At 38.6% G+C, this 17748-nt stretch overlaps 2 protein-coding genes and 1 non-coding gene across 3 annotated transcripts; 1 reads left to right on the top strand and 2 right to left on the bottom strand.

Annotated features, from left to right (window-relative positions):
• Positions 1-256: 256 nt before the first annotated feature.
• Positions 257-1177, top strand: LOC111327841 (uncharacterized). The gene has a single exon (XR_016000654.1). It is a non-coding gene; the product is annotated as an uncharacterized LOC111327841 (transcript).
• Positions 1178-6301: 5124 nt separating this feature from the next.
• Positions 6302-7128, bottom strand: LOC148733508 (uncharacterized). Its single transcript, XM_088758001.1, has 3 exons — positions 6912-7128; positions 6660-6763; positions 6302-6565 (listed from the first exon to the last, which is right to left on the bottom strand). The coding sequence occupies exons 1-3, from the start codon at positions 7126-7128 to the stop codon at positions 6302-6304; spliced, it is 585 nt and encodes a 194-aa protein (XP_088614127.1).
• Positions 7129-14714: 7586 nt separating this feature from the next.
• LOC111327818 (melanocortin receptor 3-like) lies at positions 14715-17358 on the bottom strand. Its single transcript, XM_022932104.2, has 2 exons — positions 16725-17358; positions 14715-15982 (listed from the first exon to the last, which is right to left on the bottom strand). The coding sequence occupies exon 2, from the start codon at positions 15943-15945 to the stop codon at positions 14926-14928; it is 1020 nt and encodes a 339-aa protein (XP_022787839.1). The 5' UTR covers positions 15946-15982; positions 16725-17358; the 3' UTR covers positions 14715-14925.
• Between the last annotated feature and the right edge of the window lie 390 nt (positions 17359-17748).

The following is a 17748-nucleotide window of genomic DNA, read 5'->3' as shown; positions in this document are numbered from 1 at the left end:
GGAGGTCGGCATTTAAAAAGCTCTCAACGAACTTTCCATTCCTTATTAGATAGGCTACCCTGTAGTATAGCATCATCTTTACCAATCAAGACTGTTGATCTCAATTCGTCTTGAATCACTTCAAGCCCACCATGGCCGAAATTCACAACGCACGCAGGGGGAAAGGGTTAGGATTGGAACAGAGGGAAGGAGGGGAGGGATAGATAGAGGATGAAAGAGAAAATGTGGCAAACTTAAAATGAACCTGATCAGCGGATGTTGGTCAAGACGGTTGTGATTTTTGAGCTCCGCTAAGTTTCTTTATATTCTTTGCTTTTTCTTATTTTTGTATTCTGTATTTTTTTGTGTGTGTCCTTTCGTTTAACCTTTGTGCAATGCCTGGGTCAGTTGCGGCTTTGAAGAAGGAGAATAACATACTTAAAGCGCAACTATCGTCAATGTCGGACGAGGTAGCTAGATTGAAGGAGTTGATACAGCGACATAGCGAGAGAAGCGAAGAAGTTCTGCCCAGCGAAGAAGGTGCCCAATGTGTAGAGTTCTTGAGCAAGAAATACGACGACTTCCATCTCTTTAGTGGCATGGCCAAAGACGAACTCCAGCGACTAAGCACCAAACTCGAAGAGCTGAAAGCCAAGGTAGATATTATTGGAAATGCTATTGACGAAATTCAAGAACATAGTTTCCAGTATAATGTAAAAATTGTGGGAGTGCCTGAGAGGCTGCAAGATGAATATAATCCGCAGCCTCGATAAGCAAGCTTTGCCTAAACATTTTTAAAGAAACGGGAGCTGATCTATCGATGTATGACATCGACACCGCCCATCGTGTTCCCAGCAGGAATAACAATGGAAAGCCAAAGCCGATAGTTTGTAGATTTGTCAGGCGTTTAGCCAAAGAAAGCGTCATGAATCATCGTAAAGATGCATGCAAATTGGACCCGGCTTTCGTTGGACTCTCTGAGGATGCCTCGTTAAGCGCGGTTAGAATTTTTGATCATTTGTCACCCCGAATGCAAACAGTCCTGTTCGAGGCGAAGAAGTTTAAAGAACAGCATTATTACCAGTACTGTTGGTCAAAGGGCTCCTTTGTTTATTTACGGAAAGATGCTACGTCTCGAGCCATCAAGATCAAGAATATTGGTGATCTGCTCAGTCTGGAAAACGGAGACCAAAGCTAAGTATATATCTCGTAATAACAACTCTCAATGGTAGTCCTAAGTGACAGATATGTTTGCCGAGCAAACAAATCTTTATTAAAAAACCTTCCTTTCTCAAATGTTGATATCATCCGAACGCATGGTCAGTTCAATAATAGCCTGAACAGTAACTTGCCAACGAAAAAGTACTTAGATAAGCTCCGTAGCCTCCATGAATTAGATATTTTTAGTTTGAATACTCAAAGTAGTGTCAATCCTGATAGCAACCTAAATAATCAACAAATTCGAAGCCGATATTTCTCACCACATAGCTTTTGCAAGTTTAAAAACGATCTCATGCGAGATGAAAACAAAACATCTTTCTCAATTCTACATAATAATGTACGAAGCCTTCGACGTAACCTTGAAAATTTGCAAGTACATTTACTGGATGAACTAGACTACCACTTCAGCGTAATCGGAATAACCGAAACTAAAATTACAAACTCGGCCAGAATAGACTTTAATCCACATATACCTAATTACCAATTCGAACAGGTGCCAACTCCTCTTTCTTGTGGAGGTGTTGGTATGTATGTTGACGCCAGTTTAAATTACACAGTTCTCGAAAAAACCTCTAACGAGGCTTTCCAGGCCTTATGGATTGAACTCGAATTTTTAATAGGTAAAAATGTTATATGTGGTGTAATCTATAGGCAACATACTTCTCCTGAACAATTTCAAACGTATTTCGATATGACAATAGAAAGACTAAGCTCTGCTAATAAACCGATATATGTCATGGGCGACTTCAACATTGATCTCCTCAAATCTGAAACCTGTGATTTTTCTCATAACTTTCTGCTGTCCCTGCAAAGTTACTCCTTTTTTCCAGTAATTGACAAGCCTACAAGAGTCCATAATAATTCTGCCACACTTATTGACAATATTCTTGTTAACAGCATTGGCTTTAAACTCTCCAGTGGCAACATTGTCTCAGATATAAGTGACCACTACTCTCAATTTTGCATCATCCATTCTCCATCTTTAAAATCTCGCTATCAGGGGACTAAAATCCGTGACTATTCGAGATTCTCGGAAGAAAACTTTATCAGTGACATTTCTCAAACTGACTGGACCGGTTTGATCTCTAATGGCTCTATTGACAAACGCTTTTCTTCGTTCTACAACAGATTGAATAAAATTGTTAATAGACATGCTCCTCTCAAATTTGTATCAAAACGCAAGGCCAAGCAACTATCTAAACCGTGGATAACTAGAGGTTTACGTAGATCAATAAAAATTAAGAACGATCTCTTTTACTCTGGTGACACGGCTACATACAAGTTGTACAGGAACACAATTTTAAGCCTTACTCGCCAGAGTAAAAGACTTTACTATCAATCCTATTTTAGTAGCAACCTAAATAATATGAAAAAAACTTGGGAGGGGATTAACACTTTAATTAATAAGCACAAAAAGACTAAGCTCGTATCGTCGCTCCAGCTTCCAGACAACCGGGGTACAACACAAAACCAATCAGAAATAGCTAATGCACTGAATTATCATTTCGCATCTGTCGGACCTAAACTTGCAAATAGCATACCATTATCCACCAGGGACTTTAAGGATTACCTAGGGAATTCAAATTACACCAATTCTTTCTTCTTTGACGCTGTCACTTCTACTGAAATTGAAATGGAAATTTTGAGTACTCAATCAAAAAAAGCCTACGGACTTTATTCATGTCCAGTTCGTCTTTTGAAGTCCGCACGTCAAGCTTTATCTCATACCCTAGCTGAACTAATGAACATGTCCATTTCAACTGGTATCTATCCCCACAAATTAAAGCATGCTGTAGTAATTCCAATTTATAAAGCGGATGATGAAACTGACCCAAACAATTATCGCCCAATATCGTTACTGTCCGTGTTTAATCGAATATTCGAAAAACTAATGTACAAACGCCTAAAATCTTTTATAAATAAAAATGATATATTTTTCACATCGCAATATGGATTTAGAGAGAACTGCTCAACTCAACATGCAATTCTGGATATTCTAAATACAATTCAAAACAACATTGATAAAAAATTATATTCCTGTGGCATTTTCATTGACTTGAAAAAGGCCTTCGACACAGTTGATCATTCGATTTTGTTGCATAAATTACACCATTATGGAATTAGAGGATTGATTAATGACTGGTTCTCATCATACTTGTCTGTCAGGATGCAATCAACCCAAATCGGTTCTATTGTCTCTAGCAAAGAGAGAATAGTGTGTGGAGTCCCTCAAGGTTCTATACTTGGTCCGCTTCTTTTCTTAATTTATGTCAATGACATGCATCGTTCCTCTAAAAAGTTTGACTTTTACCTATTTGCTGATGATACCAATTTACTATATGCAGAAAAAGATCTAAAGAAACTTGAAGTTGTCGTCAATGAAGAGATATTAAAGTTGTGTGAATGGCTGAATTCAAATAAATTATCTCTTAACGTATCCAAATCTAATTTCGTTATTTTTCATCCTTATCAACACAAACTATACCGAGAAGTAAACCTTAAAATACTTGATAATAACTCGGAGCAATTGGTATCTCTTGAACGTAAGACATATGTTAAATACCTAGGTGTTCTCATTGACGGTAATCTCTCCTGGAAGCATCATATTAACTACATTTCCACGAAAATAAGCAAAGGTATCGGTATTGTTGCAAGGCTAAGACACTTGGTACCGCTCACTACTCTTATAAACATTTACCGCTCGCTCATTGAACCGTATATTTCCTATGGTCTCGTTGCTTGGGGCCAAGCCGCCAATACTCATCTAAACAAAATCGTCATTTTACAAAAGCGGGTTCTTCGTCTAATGCACTTTTCCGATTATACATCTCACAGTGCTCCTCTTTTTAGTCGTTCGGGAATTCTACCGATAAAAATGCTTTACTTCAAATTGGTTGCCTCTCTGTTACATGACATCAAAAATCGCTGTGCTCCTCTCAATATTTCTGAACTTTTTACTCACTCTGAACAGGTTCATTCCTACTCTACTCGTTTCTCAGTAGCTGGAAGCTTTTATATAAAACAGGCGAGAACAAATCATCAGTTGTTTTCCTTTTCTAGAGTTGGTGCGAAAATATGGAATGGCATCCCCCCTGAAATTCGTAAGCTAAAGAAAGCACCTTTTAAACGTGAGCTAACTCACTTGCTTTTGAAAATTCTTGAAATTGAGGAGATGAATGTTGACTTGCGCTACCTTGACCTTTCTAGCTTATATTTGTATTTCAACTGATTAGCTTTCTCTTTGACCTGTTAAAAACTCCCTTGTGTGACTGGCTCAGTTAAAACCTTTAACATGATTATTACTACTATTATTTATTATTTATTTTTATTTGCTCATTTATTTATTTATTTCATTGTTGCGTGTGTGTGTGTGCGTGCGTGTGTGTGTGTGTGTGTGAGCCTATACAGTGTCTGTTTAGGTAGCCCGCCTAGAATAGCTTTGCTAACTGCGGGCTACAAAAGCCTTTATTTCTTTCATTTTAAAAAAAATAATAAAGTCAATGAAGGTGTTGAATTTGACAAATCTGTTCAGGCTCCGCGTGCAAAGCGAATTTTTGATACTATAGTTAATTTTCGATGTGCTTCCCGGAGAATTTAGAAATCTTATTGAAATCGGTCGGCCAGAGTCATTCATAAACGAGCGGCAATCAAATTAGATGAATGAGTTTGTCGGAGACCATGTTAAGGGTGGTAGCGATTCAGCTGTTAGGCGTTGTTTCGCCGTATATTTCCACGCCGACTTGAGGCCAGCGAGCTAGGAGAAATGGCCAGCAATGAACAATTTGTAGCATCTGCAAAGCTGTAGCGCTTGCTTTGGGCAAAGTAAATGTAATGATTTTAGAAAGAGTTCCATAGTGAAAAGTTTTGGCCCATTCGAGGCCTTCCTAGTACCAACTTTCAGACCATGGAGCAATTACTGAATAGAATAAGTGTTGCGTAAATGCACACAAACAAAAACTAACATTTTCCTCTCATAAACATTGGATATGATTACTGAAAAAACGGCGACAAAAAAGCAATTATTTCTCTTCAAAATCGTTTTCGTGGATGTTGAAACAACCTTTTGCCATAGTCTTTCTTGTAGTAACTTGTAATGTTTGCCCCCTGACAATCTCAGAGACGTTTGCGAAAACACGAGGATTCGCGAATTGCGAAAGAGAGGATTCTAGTTGCCTTTTATATCACTTTGTGCCTGGGATGTTTGCAAATCCACAAGAGTCGGTGTCGCAAAATCCTGCTCTCAACGAAATGCACTCACCCTCTGACAATGTCGCTGAGTCTGACACCCCTACAGTCTTGAAATGCACGCCGACGTCCCTGGTACACAGTTTGTCCGATCAATTGTTTTGCTAACTGTGCAAGGAGTTCATGGATGCATAACCTCTACCCCCTTCTTGAATCACTGAGAAAAGTAAAAGCGTCTACGCAAGAAGGAGGTTTTTTAATATTTAATAATAATATTTATTGATTTGTATCGGTCAAATATCGATCCAGAGAAAAAATTTTCATCTGTGCATTACATTGTCTCAACAAAATCCTAAAATACATATGATGCACGATCCTTGCAGTAGATAGCGCTATTTAAGCAATAGCGAAAATCAGACCTGAAAAAAAAAATCAGGCCTGTACGGGATTCGAACCACTGACCTCTGCGATACTAGTGCAGCGCTCTACCAATTGAGCTAACAAGCCAACTGGGAGCAGGCCGTTAAGTTGATTCGTAATAAACCCGTGAAAGTGATAAATCAGATAAATCAGCGCTGCACCAGTATCGCAGATAAATCAGACAAATCAGTATCACTAGATAAATCAGACAAATCAGCGCTGCACTAGTATCGCAGAGGTCAGTGGTTCGAATCCCGTACAGGCCTGATTTTTTTCAGGTCTGATTTTCGCTATTGCTTAAATAGCGCTATCTACTGCGAGGATCGTGCATCATATGTATCTAATACCGCAGTTCAAAATATATGAACTTCATTTATCTAAAATCCTAAAATCCTAAACATATTTCAATTAACAAAAAGTGTTATTTACAATAACTAATTAATTTTTAAAGTCCTATATACAAATCCTTTTTTATGAAAAGAATAAAATCAATCAATTAGCTGGGAAACGCCTGGAATAAATGAGTTTTAAGAGCCTTCTTGAAAGCATTAACTGAAGATGTATTTCTAATAAAAAGGGGAAGATCGTTCCATAATTTAGGGGCAGCCATATAAAAAGATCGATCAACAAGCGTGGAAAGAGACTTGCGTGGTGGAATGTTAAGAAGTTTGCCATCATTTGATCTAAGATAGTACCTACCCTCTGGGTCTTTCAGAGATACAAGATCGGAAATGTAAGTCGGAGCAAGTTTATGAATGGCCTTAAAAGTTAACAATCAAATTTAAAAACAATTCGATATGCTACGGGTAACCAGTGTAGGGCTCTCAGCAATGGTGTAATATGACAAAATTTACTTTCTTCAAATACAAGACGTCCAGCAGAGTTCTGGACTCTCTGCAGTTTTTGAATCTGATACGCTGGTAAGCCGTATAAGAGGCCATTACAATGGTCAAGGCGGCTAGAAGTAAAGGCATGTATCAGAGTTTCAGTACATTTTTTGCTAAGGTACTTCCTTATCCTCCTGATAAAATACAAATAATAGAATGCTGCAGAGCTTGTTTTCGTTATGTGATCACCCATTAATAGGTTAGAATCTAACCACACACCCAGATTCCGCCGAACGGGAGATTGAGGAGTAATGACAGAGTGTCCAACAGTTATGCCATCAATTGTGATTTTAGCAAGTTGCTGTCGGGTGCCGATCAAAAGAAGTTCAGTTTTGGCATCATTCATGAGCAACCTGTCTTGAGACATCCACTGCCTGATGTCTGGAATGCGATGTTCGATAGAAGCAACTGCATCAGCCTGGCCAGAGTGCGCCATGGGACTAAACGAGATGTATAACTGAGAGTCATCGGCCTAACAATGGACAGTTGGGAGGTGCTTCTCAACGACGTCAATCAGTGCGCTTGCATAAACTGTAAAGAGAAGTGGTCCGAGACACGAGCCTTGAAGAACACCATACCGCAGGTTGAACTTATCAGCGACAGCTCCCCGACCAGACACTCGCTGGGAACGACCAGACAAATAAGATCGAAACCAGGCAAGGGCAGTTCAAACCAAGTTTTGACGATAATCTGTTAAGGAGAATGCTATATGATCAACGGAATCGAATGGTTTGGGCGGTTATCGATTGTTTTACCATTTCTGGTTTCAGATACATCTGTGATATCCTCATAGTGGTGCTCTGGTTGTATTTTGCCTACTATGTTATCTCTCTCCTGGGCTTTACAATATACCCGGGCTCCATGATTTCCCCGCCTACAGAGTAAACATAGCTAAAATGAGTCAATTAATCAAATAAACTATAGAACTGACCCAATTCAAGTCCATATCGTTTATAATAGATATACAGGGAAATGACATAGAAGAAGGTAAAACGTCCGTCGAATGTCAAGAGTGTAAAGGAGAGAAAATTCTTCCCAGAAATTGTTAGCTCCCTCCCAGTAGTGGGTGGTTGTTGTTGTTGTATATAACTATGTACACAAGTATTCTAAAATAGGACAGAAGCAGTTATTGTTGCTGTGGAACACAGCAGCACATTCTCAAAACATGAATTGTAACCTATAGGGAGCTACTAGAGTTGAACTACGCTGGTACTGATCGATACAAGGTTATCATTTTAGAAGTAAGTGAAATCCACTATTTGAACAAAACCTATGATCATTTTCTTAGGAAATCAATTTCAAGTTTGACTGAATGGTGTGAAGAGATACATGACTAAGTAATTTAAATAGAAAGTCGTTAAAAAGGTAACCAACAACGAAGTCTCAATTTCTTCATATAAACACATACACAACCCACAATTCCTCCATTCGCTCTGACGAAGGGCTAACGCTCCAAACGTCTGCTTTTAAACTCTTTATCATTATCAATTTAGATGATAAAATCAAGTTACCTTGTTACCCCTACCGACGCAGCATCGCAGTTTCTTTAGAAACTTAATGATAATAATAAACTTTATTTACCCTGTAAAAAAATGTGTCAGCAATTCCATAAGGAACCGCTGGTATTAATACATGTATTAATACTGACCCCTTACTTTCATGCCGACGTGCCAAATGAGTACGCCAGCGATAACGATATAACCACTAAGAGGGTGATTCCACCTGCGACTAGTCCAACTACTGTTAAGACATTGGTTCCTTTTCTCGTCGACACGTCCTTCGTATCCTCCTTTTCATTGTTGTTATCCTTGTTGTTCGTATCATTACAAAATTTTTCGGATGATGGAGGTCTACTGTTTACATAGACAACCTTGTAACCACCCAAATGTTTGCTGATATGATGGACACTCTTTTGCACAATACAATCCAAAGTGTTGTTTTTCACCACCGAACGGGTTAATTTGGATTGGGTTCGACTGATAACAAGTGAAAAAACCCTTTTAGTTTGATTAAAAACTGAAAACTTTCCGGGTTGCTTAAGGACCCTGATGTGAACTGAGTCGGCGTTGGAGTCATTTAAAAAGGTGCTGCATAACTTCCTTGCAGTGGTTGTATTTCTGTTGAGAAACAAAGGATATCGTGGTGTTATACACGTCTTTGGCTAAAGAATGATCATGTGGCGGTTGAAATTTGCATTATCGTCTTGTTCCACACTCAGTTGTTCTGAGTCAGAACAGTCAAGCAATGACAGTCGGTCAGTCAATGTGTTGGGTTCCCCCCGACACCTGGTCAAGGGTGGCAATCTCCTTCGTCCATATAGGAAATAACTTTAATGCTTTCCTATTTCTTATCATGCATAGTGAATTCACTCTTTTGGGCGTGCCCTCGCGTGTTCCTATAGCTATCTCTATATTAAGTAATATTTCAAACCGCTACAATGGTGATAAAACGAAAATGGCTGTAATACCTTGAATTGTAACTGCATGCATCCTCATAGTGGTAGCCTCTTATCTCTTTCACGACTGCTTGTTTAAAATTCTCTTCCTCCCACTGATGAACATATATTTACAGACTAAAAGGAAAAATTCTCTTATCGAATTATCCTACAGAAATATTCCATGATTAATACTTCAACTTTAAGTCAGCTGGCAAACGTGTTAACTAATGCTGCTTAAGAGTGTTGTAGTATTTTGGAACGCCCTCAGCAAATGGTAAATATACTTATGCAGGTTTGTATAGTTGCAATGGCCGATGCTACATGTAGAAGGCAGCGTGGTCGAGTGGTCAGCGTGTCGGACTTGCAATTCGCTGCTCCAGGGTTCAAGTCCCGCACTGACCACTACCCGGATTTGTTTCACGATAGCCCCGAGTTTCGAATTCTCGGCCATGCTTGTAATATAGCCAACTGCTTTGCCTTCGGCCAGTTGGAATTCTTAGTAGTGTTATTTTCAAATCGAATCATTTGTTTCAGTTGTTTGGTGGAAAACCTGTAAACTAGCTTCTAGCTAAGTGTTTCTCCACGTTAAACTGTCTATTTCCTTTTTTTTTTTTTTACATGTATCATAGAATTCGGAAAGAGCAGACAATTGTGTCTGAACGAAAGCATTAGGCACCTGATCCCCTCCCTCCTCCCATAAAACTCTGTATTATAATCATGAACCCCCCCGCTCATTGGCAGTTAATTGGAAGTGGTTGGCCCAGCGGACAGCTTGATACTATTTATGGTATTTCCAACGCTAAAGTACAAGCACGGCCCTCTACAAGCTGTGAGGAGAAAAGAATAGCCAATTAAAAAATTCCACGAGATAATCGGTGAATGGGAAGGAGTACAGTAGAGAAAAAAATGAAATTACCCTCCACCAGATCAATCGATTGATTCTGCAAAAATGAAAGTTACCCAGAGAAAGTCGCTAAAGCCTAATAAAATTGCTTTCGAAATCACGGTAAAACACTTAGGTAAGTTCTCTGTCTGAAGTTTATCCACTCTTAAAAAAGATTAAATGATCTGATTGGTCAAAAAAACCTATCGGTTATTATACCGGTAAACCCATAGGAAGTTGAAACAATTTAAGCTTATTTCATAAGAGCAATAGACTGCACTTTGTCTCGGTTTACCGGCGAAACAACCTTCCAGTGGATGATGAGAGCTCTTTACACATCCCGCGTTGGCTATTATGCCTTTAACCCTGACAAAAAGTGCGCCGTGGTCCGCGCTTAATTTGTAACCATTCCATGTATGACAGTTAACGATTACGACAGTAACGCTCATTATTGTGCAGTTGTGCTCTTGAAAATCCCTCAACTCGATTAAGGTTTCATGACCCAGTAAATCAGAGCAGTTCCTAAAGGACATGTTGCGAGGGAATTGTATGATTCAGTTGGCAATTCAGGTTAAAACGATGAAGTAACTTACTATGGATGATACTGCAATGAAGCCATAATTGGAGAATTAAAAGTAATTTTGATCCTTCCATCACTTTTCCTTGTGGATGCCAAGGTAGATTCAAGCTTTTGTAAATTGAAATAGAATGGGCCAGTTTAGCAAGAAGGGGCTGGGGGGAGGAGGGTGGAGGCCAGAGGAGGGCCTGATATAGCTAACGTCTTAAAAATTAATGCGTAAAAAGGTAATTAATGAATGATGTAGTTGTTCTGAAGTTTTCAGTCAACTCAGTTCAAAACAGGAAAGATGTCTCGATGGTTTTAATTGACAGAACTACACTACGTAATTTGCATAGCGCGACAATATAGGATAAATCAGTACGAACATGGACTGCCGACTATACTCTCGTAAGAATAAAAACTTCCATCATTTCCCCAAGAGCAGGAACACGCAAAGTATTGTCTTTCTTAAGTTTAGAATGTTTATTACGTGGGAAATGAACATGCACAAATGAGGTTAATTTAGTTGCATATAATTGAGGTGTTCGATTATTCAAAAGTAAGTAACAAGAAAGATAAATTCTTGGTAAAATAGTTTATTAGCGATCTAAAGAGAAATCTTCTACCTCAAAATAACGAATTATAGAGAGAGACCTCATACTTCCTTTCCCCCCACCCCATGATCAGATTCAACAGTCACGCAAGCCAGTTCAGCCTCTGTGCAAATTTTTTTATAGATTCAAGCGAAAGCAAACAACGGATAAATGATGAACAGGATCCACGATAAAAAACTCTGAACATAAGCTTTAAATTGTCGCCTCGATCAGTTTTAATGAAGTTTGTCGCAAAGAACACCAACACGTCGTATCAAGCGCACAATGAACACAAATTGCAAAGTTTAGAAGTTTTCAGGAGCAGCCGTTTTCACCGAGCCGCAACCAGTAAAGCGACGGTGAAAATGTCACACTTAAAAACAGCTAAGAATATAATATTTGAGTTAAGGTCATTACATTTACTCTGCTATATGCATCGGAGTCGTACTTATTTTTTAATATCAATGTCTTGATGGTCACATATACATAATTGGATAACGTGATTTTGTCTTTCTTCGCGATTTTCAAAAAATTGTAAAAAAATCCCAATTTCATTTCCCCAAACTAAACTTCACATATTTTGAAAGATTATCAACTTTGGTATTGTCATTCATAATCTTACGAAATTCTGAACAAAGGCACCGTTTTACGCAACACGGGAGAGCCATGAGCTTTTGACTTCTCTTGAATACTGGGATTAATCTAATCTTTATGAAATCCCGGTGTTTGGACTATGACAAGTTGTACAACAACTTGGAACTATTCAGTAAATGGTTTGAACCCGGGGGTAACATGTGAAGGTGTAGTCTGATCGTCCGGGTGAGTGTAGTCCTGAGAAGGACTGTTGTCGGTGGCAGTGACTTCCGCACAGGTTGTCGAAACGTCAGTCACTGCCACCGACAACAGTCCTTCTCAGGACTACACTCACCCGGACGATCAGACTACACCTTCACAACTTGGAACTATGATAGCCTTTTCTAGCGCAGTTGTTTTGATCTGCGACTCGAGTGAATCATGACCTATTTTAGACCTGTTCGGTGTCGCTAAATCGATCCCGCGGAAACAAATAATTTTTTCAAGGAAAAAACTACACAGCAATTGTGTACTTTCTAAAGGCTACTTGTATGCAAAAGAACAGCGAGTTTTAGTTTTTTAACTTTGCCATGCAATGTTTGATTTTTGCACGGATTTGCTCTTAAAAACATTTTCGCGGTAGGATCCCCCACCGCTTCGTCTCAATCGGTTCCCGATAGAACTCCTTGCGCACAAATCCTAGATCCCGCTCGGCAACCTCATGTGCAATAATGTGTGTATAAAAAATAAACGAAAGGGTCAAGCTAGGAGACTTGGCATGACTTCTACAAACAGCAGTTTTGAGAAACAAATCAAATGAATAATTGATTAAACCCGCGATGCTTCCCCGTTTTTATCAGATTCTCCTGAAATCTTTAAGTCATGGAACCGAACTGTGACCTCGACAATTTGCTGGGGAAGTGAAGACATTTTTTACTGGGCTTTGTGAGGTTTGATGAAGACCAGCAGTTTAGCGGTTGAAAAGTGAAACATAAATGTTTCGCAATCAGAAAGAAGATTGTTTTTTGGTAACAGCTAAGCAAAGCGACAATTAACTAAATGTGCCCGACACTTGAAGAGATTATCCAGGGAATGACTCACTGTAGCGGTAACACTGACACAGACATTTACCGTTTTAGTGAGAAACCCTTGACTGATAACTCGAATCAAGATCGAAAGCTAAAGTGGGCATTTCCCTAAAAATTTGTAAATCATGTATACCTCCGCAGAATGGATTGCAGTTTCTTTCTTACTTTATTTCCTTCTGAACTTAAATTAACTAGAAAAGGGGCAAATTAGCATTGGATAATAATGTTTTTCCCACAATTTACTTTGAGTTAAGATATTTGACTTCAGAGGGGCCATTTTATGATATCCACAGTGATGCATATTTTCTTTCAAACTCTTTCTTATATAATTATACATACATATATATCTCAATCTCACAAATTTCTGTTGAGAGGTACACCTCAACCGAATATTTAACAATTATTCCACGAGCGCGCGTTGGATATGAGATGATAGATAGCCAACTCGGCGCTACGCGCCTCGTTCGCTATAATCATCTCATATCCAACAAGCGCGAGTGGAATAATTGTTTTATTAAAAACGTTAAATTAAATTATTAAATTTTATCAAATTTTTAGCTCCCTTTTAATTTTAAGCTGCCACGTATGCTTACCATATTTGTAGATTATGGTATATTGGCTGTTATACCATAATGGCTAAGCCAATAAAAAGTCTTGAATTGCATTATCCAATGATCTAGTTTTTTATAATTTGTTTTATCTATTCTCTAGATAATGGATGTGATTGGCTATATTCATGCTTTCTGTCCAACAAAATAAAAGCGGCTATAAAGTAATTAAAGGATCAGAGCGAAATTTACGATGTCTGCGCGTCTGATACTTGTTTTCAACTGCTATTAATTTCCACAGCGTATTATACTGGATTCCACTTACCTCAGAAGATATAGGCACTCATTTTCTGCAAGCGGTTGAATTCAGACGGCTTAACACTACCCAAATCTATGACCAATATTTGGTGTACAGGTTCTACCAAATACCCAGAATGCCCGATGAGCACAATGAAATACAATTTGAACTTAGTGGGGGGAAGACTGGGACTGATAGTATAAAGGTAATATGCATAGCAATTATAAATAAAGGAAAGGGTCTGGTAAGTGGAGCCTTACAAATAGGTCGGTGGAACAATCATCTTTGACAATGAAGGTAGATTTTACTGAAGGCGTTTTTCACATAATTATTTAAAAATTAGGTTATTTAAAAGTTTTACCCTGACATAAATTGCCGTTGCAATATATATCGGGTCTTCGTAGAGGTGAGTGTCAGAAAATTTCTCGTCGAAGGCTGAATAACATTTGAACAACAATTTATGTCACGAAAATATTACGGTAACATGATGTGAATTTTAAATACAACCTTCACTCCCATTTCTGATTAGACAACAGATGCTTTTCTCATCTTCGCCTTCAGATTGTTATGTCTTCTTGAGTCCGCAAGAAAGGCTTACACTCCCGGCCCAAGGTGCTCTGTAGGGGGTATGTAGTTCCTACTTCTAAATTCGATTGATTCTCATACCCTTTCCGTTCCTTATTCCCAGTTCATGGTTTTAGAAACATCATATGTTCCGCGTGTTTTGGTGAAATGCTTTTTTCTCAAAGACGGTTCGTGATGCATGATTGTACGGGAATGAATTAGTCGGGTGATCACGAGCGGTCAATAGTTACAAGAGCATGTCGGTATTTAAAAAGCTCTTAACAAGTTTTCCATTCCTATTAGATAGCCTACCCTGTATCATCTTTACCAATCAAGGCTGTTGATCTCAATTCGTCTTGAATGACTTCAAGCCCCACCATGGCTGAAATTCACAACGTACGTAGGGGGGGAGGGGATGGGATTGGAACAGAGGAGAGGAGGGGAAGGATAGATAGAGGAAGAAAAAAAACTATGGAAAATTTAAAATGAAGGTGTTGTATTTGATAAATCTGCTTAGGCTCCACGTGCAAAGCGAATTATTGATACTATAGTTAATTTTCGATGTATTTCCCAGAGAATTTAGAAAATCTTATTGAAATCGGTCGGCTAGGGTTATCAATAAACGAGCAGCAATCAAATTAGATGAATGAGTTTGTCGGAGATCTAGACCATGCCAAGGGTGGCAGCGATTCAGCTGTTAGGCGTTGTTTCTCCGTATATTTCCACGCCGACTTGAGGCCAGCGAGCAGGGAGACATGGCCAGCACTTAACAATTTGTAGCATCTGCAAAGCTGTCTGTCTATATCGCTTGCTTCGGGCAAAGTAAATGTAGGGATTTAAGAAGGAGTTCCATAGTGAGAAAGTTTTGGCCCATTCGAAACCTTCATAGTACCAACTTTCAGACCAGGGAGCAATTGCTGAATAGAATATGAGTGGAATCCATGTCACTACAAAGGCACCAACCACAATTGAAAATGTCCTCGCAGCTTTCCTTTCCTTTAATATCTTCGCTGCTTTAACCTCTAAGCAATCAGGAGTTTGCTTGCTAAATCTATCTTGGTTTTCTCCATGTACCATCGCTATAATTCGTATACGCTGCGCATGCGCGACCCTTAAAATGTATGAGTACATGAAAATCGTGGCTAAAAGTAGAGTCATGCAATAGATCCCCAAGAAAATTTCTTGATTGGTTTCGGCAAATGAAAAGACTGCAGCGATGATTGCAGATGTCAACCAGGCAAAAGAAATGTAAGAGAAAGCAAACTTCTTGGTCATTAGTTTGTGGTAACGTAATGGCCATCGGATCGCCGTCAGACGGTCTATTGTGATCCCAACCACATTAACGATGGAAGCAAGCAAGGCTAACTTGCCTACAAATTTCATTATCATGTTGTATGTAGCACTGTCTTTCAGAACTGGAAAGCAAATTAAGTTTTTGACGTGAAAAGGCACATATATTGCTGATACTATCAAGTCGGCTGTTGAAAGGCTGAAGATCAAGAAGTCTGGAACTGAACGAAATTTGACGTTCCTTGTGATGGCCAGCAAGACAAGGCCATTTCCTAACGTTCCCACAATGGCACCAGCAATGCTGATCGTAGATAAGGTTATTACAGAGGCGAATGTCAATGTCCATTGGACTTGAGAGTTATCGTTAGAGCAATTTGTGCACCCAAAGAGGTCGGAAGAGTTTGAAATTGCTTTTTCCATTTCAAACTCTTGAAGTTATAATGGTTCCCCTTTAGATCTGCAACAAGAGGAGATTGGTTTTATAGCCAACTGCGGCCATTACATAAAACTGTCAGAGCTGTTTATACAAACATCTTCATATATTAACACAGTGTGATTTAAGAATCAAGTCGAAAAGAATGAAATCTCAGCGTTAACTGGCTACCTGGGCAAATGATTATCACCCACGAATGTGCTGATAAGTAAACTCCAAGAAATAACTTTTATAAATGAATTTGTCAATTTTTTGTTCGAAAAATTCCGCCGAGGACTTCTGCTTAACAGAGTCAATCAGCATAATAGAACGTTGAAATGAAATCACGTTTGAGTAAGAAACATTGCAATTGTTCGCACACAATAATGTGCATAAACTAAGATACTCACTGAACTTGACAGAGGAAAATAATTTTGATGAATGGAATTTTTTTTGGTCTACAGGCGTTACTCTTGCAACTAATTATACTGAAGGTACCTGAGTCCGGCGCTGTTTCTTTCAACTTGAATTTACGAGCGAAAAATCTCATACTTTTGAAACTTAGAAAGTATTCATGTTCCTAGCAACATCGCACAAACATTTAAAGTTAGAGCCGATTTCTTTTTTCTCTTTTTTTGTAGATTTCAGTTACGAGTTTGACACGGTTCCGGTTTAAATTTTCTTTTGAACCTCGTGCCTCGTGAATACACTAACGGAAAAAACAGCAGATGAAGACATGATTTAATAGTAAGACCTTGAAAGAAGTTAAATAAATTACATAGCTTACCTATCGCGCACAGTGACAGTCGATCAGGCCATGATCTTGATCCTTTGGCTTCAATTAACGAATTTGATAGCAGAACTTTAGCTTCAGGACGGACACATGTCTTCGACCTCGCCAATTCAAAAAGGTTTATTTACGAAGACGAATGACGACAATGAGAAGTAGCTCGTTCAAATAGTTAACGAGAATAGTAACCCACGCAGGAGTAGTTATTTTTATTTCATGCAGCTATGGAAAACACTTCAATGACCGGATCCTATAAAAAGCGAAGTGTAATTAGATGCTTTGTCAAAAAGACGCGCTCATCCATGAACCACGCTAGACTGCAACACTTCAGTTCAAAAGGACAAAGACTACCCGCAGAAATATCTCTACACAGCATTTTTCTGACTTAATTGTATCCTGAAGTCATTTACTAAGTGCAGAGACTTGGTGAATCAGTGAGGCTAATACCGGACGTAATTGTGGACGCTATTGAAAGTTGTAGAACCTTTTCCTGACCGTGGATAATAAGCCCAAATTGAGGGAGAAAATGATGGAAAGAGATCTTTAACAAAGGGAACTATAAATGTTTTCTTTTTTTTGTATCTTTGTTTTCAGTCAGGCTCCATTTCCATTAACAAAAAAAAAAATATATAAAGATTCTTATCATGCACTCTTTGATATTATGTTGAGGACAAAAGCTGACCGTAAAATAAATTTAGACTCCATGCTGAGAGAGAAGATATTGAAAGTAGCGGCTTTCCATAATTTCTTTAGAAAGTAAAGTCATATCATGTGATTTATATTTAAACACAAATGAATTAACGCATATCAGCAACGTGCTTTGCATGATCACCTCTATTTTAAAATTGTCTGATATCAATCCATTTGGGGGTCAGTTTCTCCTGCAATGGTGCTTCCATCCGCTACATTCGTGACTTTACCATCGTATGTTCGTATGTTAAGCATTCCCATAAAAATAAAAATAAAAAAATCAGGATTACGTGAGATTAATTTGTGCAACACAGTTTATTTCATGACAAAT

This window comes from Stylophora pistillata, chromosome 4 (genome assembly GCF_964205215.1).
Source record: "Stylophora pistillata chromosome 4, jaStyPist1.2, whole genome shotgun sequence".
Classification (NCBI taxonomy): Eukaryota; Metazoa; Cnidaria; class Anthozoa; order Scleractinia; family Pocilloporidae; genus Stylophora; species Stylophora pistillata.
The sequence above is the reverse complement of the archived record's forward strand: the minus strand, read 5'-3'. Positions and strand labels throughout refer to the sequence as shown.